The sequence below is a fragment of the Parasteatoda tepidariorum genome, chromosome 7 (genome assembly GCF_043381705.1).
Source record: "Parasteatoda tepidariorum isolate YZ-2023 chromosome 7, CAS_Ptep_4.0, whole genome shotgun sequence".
In the NCBI taxonomy this organism is placed as follows: Eukaryota; Metazoa; Arthropoda; class Arachnida; order Araneae; family Theridiidae; genus Parasteatoda; species Parasteatoda tepidariorum.
The window spans coordinates 43,219,308-43,225,944 of NC_092210.1; the positions used below are offsets into that span (position 1 = coordinate 43,219,308).

Genomic DNA, 6,637 nt, shown 5'->3' on the forward strand with positions numbered 1-6,637 from the left:
AATTAAAGAAAATGATTTAAAATATAAATTAAACAGATATATTTAAAAATAGGTCAAGTAAATGCCACTAAAATAAATTATATAATTAATACAAAAAGGAATTTGCAGATAATTTAAATTTAATTTTGTAAATATATCATTAAATGACATTTTTCTATTCAATGATTTCTTATTTTTATCATAAAATTTTCTAACCCTTACAGAAAACTGTGGAAGTTAAAATTACCAAAATATATTTGGAATGTTTTTTGTATTGGGACATGCAAAGTAAAATATAAGAGCTACAGGATAAAAAGTTACATGCCATAGTTCTAAAAGAGGTTTGCTATTTACAGGGGTGATTGCGAGCCCAAGTCAAAATTCCGGAAAATTTTTTGAGTTAAAAAAAAAAGTTTAAATTGAAAAATTAGAAAAAAAATTAAACAATGTTTCTTTCCTTTTTCTCAATATTTCTTAGTTTACTTAAAATATATTTAAAATTCTACACAATTACCATTTACACATACCTAAGATGACCTGAAGAAGCAATTAAAATTAACAAATATGTCTTTCGTTTTTGAGTTTATGATTATAACAACCAAGCACGTAGGTATAGTTTTTTCATGGGGGGTGTTTTGTGATTGAGGAATTTATTAATTAGATGTAATTTAATTAAACCAGTTACATACATACAGGAAAACTCATTTTGGTTTTGATAAAATAACCTAATACAGAAATTTTCACTGTAAGCTTCATTTAAAATTAAAAATCACAACCAGTGATCCAAATGAGATCAAAATAAAGGCAAGACATAAACGTCGTTGATCGCTTCCCTTCGATTGGGAGATAAGCGAAATTCAAATAAAAAGAACATTAAAACAAAATCACCGTTATTGTCAAAAATTCACGTATAAAATATCAATAAAAATTCATCTGTTCACCGCAAATTATAATGCGTTTAAGCAGCCAAAATAATATATAAAAAATGAATTCTTTACGAAGCAGAATATATGGGTAATTTTCAGAAAATACGACACATAGGAATTTTTTAAAAATTTTTTTAACCTTTTGGATTGGAATACTATATATATTTTAAAAAAAATACTAGTTTATTAAGGTAACTCTAATTAATACCTTATAGAGAGCAATACACAATAGTTAACAAGCATTTAGCAGTTTGCAATTATTCCTTGGCATTCAAGTGCCAGAAAAATTACAATTTATAATTTTATATTTTTTAATTCCATGTTCCATTTCTTTTTAGTTAGTCTTTGTGCTATTAATCACAAAACTTTATTAAACAGCTCACATTGAATAATAGTTTATATTAATTATTTAGAGAACGCAGGAAAATGACAATGTGTAAAATCATTCCAAAAAGCTAATAATAATGGTGTTAAATAAACTTACAAAGCCTCAAAATAATTCGTAAATAAATAGAATGAAAAAATCCGTGTTTCGTAAGGTCGTGGACTATCAAATTTGGATTTTGATGGAGTGGCCGCGGGCATTTCAGCNTATAAAACGAAATTTTAAATAAAATGCTACATTAAACAAAAGGAAAAATCTAAAACTTAGAGCTTTTAGGATAAGTGTCTAAGACAAAGTTCTGAGACAGAATGACCGAAAAAATTGCCAAGGAAGTTTTTATGTCCTGAAAAGGTTAACATATCAGTCCTAGTTAAAAGGCAGTCCTAGAAATCCAAGAGAATTCTTTGTTTGAGGCATGCATTTTATGACCGTAAATAGGATCTGTGTATAGCCAATATTTTAAAAAGTGGATGAGATAAGATAGAACCCATTGAAAGAACATTTTCCCTTAGAGTAATATGAGATGGGCTGGCTACTTTTCTGAGGGGAGAAGTTTTGTGGGTGGTAAATCAAGAGGAAAGGGATGCTATCTAATTTAATCACTGAAGATAAGCGTTTGTTGCTCTCTTGATGAATGGGTAGCAAAGAGGCAGCAGTGATTATTTTATTTCTGTTACAGACTAATAAAAGCCTCAAAATAAAATGTCATGGGAATTCTCCATTTTTTTCCTAGTAAATAAAATATTTAAAAATTTTGTAAAATTAAGGAAAAATTATTTATAGTATTAAAAAAAAAAAAGAAACATTGCTCTGTACAATGGGGGGTGTTTGAACACCCTGAACACCCCCCTTACCTACGTCCCTGATAACAACTATTTACTGATAAAAAATTAATATTAATCATGAATATAAGCTTATAAAGCATCTCTCTGGCTCTCCCTTACAAACGAATAAAATAAACTGTGTTTTTTAAGTTCCACCTTTGAAAATTTGATTTCCGGAAACTTCTGTGATCAATGATTTTTTGAAACGTCTGGACCTTCGATCTCCGGAAACTTCCGGATCACTGTTAGCGAAAATTCCGGAAATCCGGATTTTTTCCGGAGCACAATCAGCCCTGTATTTAGGTTCCAAATGTCATACTTTTAATTTTAAAATAAATGAATTTTAAACTGAAGAATATGCTAGAGTCTCAGCGAAAAAAAAAACTTCCCCCTCAAATATAAGTTACACGACAAAATTTAGTGGCTTATTTAAAGAACTAAATAGGAAATTTTCATTTTATGAGAAGTTTATGTTTATTTTATTTTATTATTATATTAAAATTTCTACAAAAAGAAATTTTTAAAAATACTTCATAACTTTTTCAAAAATTAACTTTTAAAACTACAAAAATGAATAAAACGATAAATATAAAAACACTATACTTCCCAAAATTTTTTGTTTCGCGGGGCCATGCCATTAATGTTAAGAGGAATTGGCTTTTCAGAGGTGTCAAACAATTGATAATAATTAAAATATAAAGAAAACAGCAATTCCTAATTGGTTTTTTTCTTTTAAAACAATTTTTCTACATTCGTGATGAAATCAATAGTTTTATGATACAGTTCTTCATTATCATAATTAAGTATAAAAATGTGAATGTTGAACTTTTTCTAGAACATTATAATAAGTTTTTATTGCAGAACCACATTGATTCATATTAGTGGCTTCTACTTCTTTTTAAACAAAATCAGTGCTTTACCTTTGCATTGTCCTTTTTTAACAGTTCTTGCAAGTAGAAAAAATATTAAATCTTAGTCAACGTTCCACAAATGAAAAAAGTTGGTTAAGTGACATTTTATAAAATAAATTTCTTGCTAGCAAAAAGTAATATTGTTGTAAAGGTTAACACTAAATCTTATGAAAGACAAAGTCACATGAGCATAAGGCCCCTCTTCAAGGTTACCATAATTTAAAGGGGGTCATTGCGTAAGGTTTGACTGTGTAAAGATAATTATTCAGAAATTTGATTATTTCAGCACAAATTTTGTCTTAAATACACACTTAATTAAAATTTAAAACAATAAAAATTTTATTTTAACAAAATATTTAAAATAAGCCTTTACTAACCTCAAGAGCTTGTCTTAAATAATTTCTTTTTTCTTGTTTAGCCCATTCAATGCATTCTAGACACATTTCAACCTACAGTTAGAAGAATAGCCATTATTTACATAAAACCAATTTAATGAAACGTGTAACACATCATGAACAAACACACATCAATGATATTACCATTTATGGATTTTTGACTAAGTCAATTAGTTTGTTGATAAAGAATCTGCTGAAAACTCTTTGCCACAAAGAAAATTCAAATATTCTAAATCGTTAGATATTAGGATTTTAAATGTAAAAATACTTACATAGCTATTTCAATTAAGTTAAGACAAATTCTTTGCACATGGTTCACACTGAAACTTTTTCTCTGACTATATCAGATCAACAAAAACAATCCAGATCGAAAAATTTTTTCAAACATAAAGCTTACTTCTTAATACTGATTATATAACATTTCCTAAACTACTCTCTGAGTAAATCAGAATGTAAATAATGTTCTCTTAAAATGTAAATAGGTGTTATAAAAAATACTACAAACCTCTAAACCAGTTGATGCTTCCATATCAAGGAACATATCTACTAAAGCTCTTACAAGTTTAGTAGCCTTTGCTTTGCTCACTAACCCAAGAAAAGGTCTCGTTAACTTAATAAGAGCGGCCAAATCTGAAAAAGGAATCAAAACAATTTACATTTTAAAATATTATTATATATGATTTTACTTGCAATTTATTGGGAACACTGAAATAAATTTTGTATACCGAAAACACATAAAATTTTATCATCAGTTAAACATAGATACAGTACAGAGCCGATTATCTGAACCCTTATTATCTGAACGTCCAACTATTTGAAGTATGTCTGAATTCTTTTTTTCTTTTTTTTTAAAGTTTAGAATACTTTTGAACTTATCAAAATTTTCTTAAAATTTCTGAATCAGTAGATCTATTGACTGAAAAGATTCCAGGTTACGCAGCAGAAGAAATAGAAGACTGGCGTCGAGACACTGAAATCGTCCCAGGATATCAAATTTTAAATGAAAATCGGAACTCCACAGGCGAAGAGGAAGAAGTAGGTGATCAAGTTCAAGATAGTGAACCTTCTCATACAGAAAAATGCAATTAATTAGAAATTGCAATGAATTGGCTAGAACATCAAAATGATGTTGATCCAGTTCAGTTTATTTAAAAAGAATAAGGGATATGGCAGCTCAAAAAAGAGCATCTTCTTTGAAACAAAAGTCTTTGTTGGATTTCTTTTTCTATAGAAAATAAAGAAAAATGTGGTAAAATCAGTAATTGACAAAAGAAATTATAAAATGCTGAAATATGATTTAAAAAAAAAATNGAAGAAAAAAAGGTCATGTTTGATCAAAAAAAAAAAAGAAAAAAATATTTAAAAATTGAAAAAAAAAAAAAAAAAAAACTTTAAGCAGAGCAATTTTAGAAAGTACTGCCAGTCCCGAACCTGGAAAAAGTGAGCAGGGAAGTTAGTGCATAAATAATAATCATTTAAATTAGATTTTAAACAACTTTCCTATTATCCGAACCACGTTCGGTCCCGAGCAATTCGGATAATCGGCGCTCTACTTTAATTTTTCTAGACCTAAATCGAAATTTTTTAAATTAACACAATAAACAATTACAATACCAGGTTTATTACAAACCTTTTAAATCTGGTTAGAAATTGCATGATTTTATGTAACATTAACAAGCTGTAAGCAATGTGATGATTGGGAAAGCACATATGAATTTTTATACATGAAAACAAAATAATTATTATACATGAAATAATAGATACCTTTTGCTTTGCCAGTGTCGGCCAACATCTTAGCAAGTTCCAAGAGATTTTGTTCCTTGACACGAATGACTTCTTCATCAGGCTGCACATCTTTAGGGAAGACTAAACACAGAAATTGTCATAAGTAAGAATAATCTAGATTGATAGTATTATTCAATAAATAGGAAAAATAGATCTACACATATTTAATTTTCTGTAACTTTATAAAATCTCCAAGACTGGTAACAAATAAATTTCAGCTTGATATAGGAAAAAATATTTACCTACATTATGTTTCCGCTTTATAATTATAAAATGCTACAAAGGAAATATGTTCAAGTTATGTGACACAAAAAATATCTACCCTCCCCCCCACAAAGAAACAAAGTAATATGCATTCTCTAAAAAAAAGTAAGAAAGCATTAGTGCAGAATATACTTTTAATGTCACGATGGATTGAGATTATATTTGTTTTATGACTATACTCAAATGAAACTGAACAAATACTACACAGTAGATATGAAGTTCAGACTCGCTTTTAGAGGGCCAAGTCTGAAAAATTTTAATTAGAGCCTGAGATACATAGGATTACTTCGAGAGCAAGATGTGCATAAGATAAAGGCGAAACTTTGCGGTCTCTCCACTTGTCTTTTGATGTGTAAAATAGGAAATTAGTCAGCAAAACCTATTTATCACTTACTTGTGAAATAAAATTTAAAAAAAAAAAAAAAAAAAATTTTNCAGAAAATCTTCAACGCGATAGAGAATAAATTATTAGCATTTGCAATAAATTATTAATATATATAAATCATAGGCATCCTTGGTAGAGGGGACATTAAGTATATGCCTCTCTCAAAAACTAGAAATCTTTTAAATCCCCTCTCAGAGACAAATAAAGAAATTTTTTACGAATCATCAATTTTTACTCCTGAAAGGTAAAATCAAAAAAAAAAAAAAAAAAGATTTATCTTTTAACAGATGTTAAAGTAGTTTTAAGTAATATTTTTGTTGTGCGAAATTTAGAAAACTATTACAACTCTATTTTTCAATTTTGTTCTTCTCAAAAATTGGTTACATGGTTGGCTCATGATATAAATAAAACAACTTGTCTAGCAGTTAACACTTCCAGTGATTCTAATCTGTAAAGATATTTTAATTTATTGCAACATGCATATGCCCAGTTATTGACAAATCTCCCCCCCCCCAAAAAAAAACCATGCAAGTAACAACTCATAACGGCAAATTTAACTTCCATTAATGGCCATATATATTTTTAATAAAATCAGATACTTTCTCAATACAAATTACAGAGCACTTACGAAGAAAATGCATTAGAGTAATGTGCTGAAATAAAACTTTTAGGTAACAGCAAATTTAACTTTCATTAATGGCCATATATATGCATATATATTTTTAATAAAATCAGATACTTTTTCAGGGTGGCCACTCAAAACAGATTTCAAATTTCCCTGAT

General features: G+C 28.2%; 1 protein-coding gene and 1 long non-coding RNA gene across 2 annotated transcripts in view; one reads left to right on the forward strand and one right to left on the reverse strand.

Annotated features, from left to right (window-relative positions):
• The window catches only part of LOC139426016 (uncharacterized), a 207,388-nt gene that overhangs the window by 27,973 nt on the left and 172,778 nt on the right, over positions 1-6,637 (forward strand). The window lies entirely within an intron of this gene.
• Positions 1-6,637, reverse strand: part of LOC107455878 (26S proteasome non-ATPase regulatory subunit 11) — a 64,165-nt gene that overhangs the window by 19,807 nt on the left and 37,721 nt on the right. Inside the window, exons 2-4 of the mRNA XM_071183349.1 lie at positions 5,185-5,286; positions 3,926-4,050; positions 3,403-3,474 (exon numbers count right to left, since the gene is read on the reverse strand). Coding sequence (XP_071039450.1) covers positions 3,403-3,474; positions 3,926-4,050; positions 5,185-5,286 — 299 coding nt within the window. The remainder of the gene's footprint in view (positions 1-3,402; positions 3,475-3,925; positions 4,051-5,184; positions 5,287-6,637) is intronic.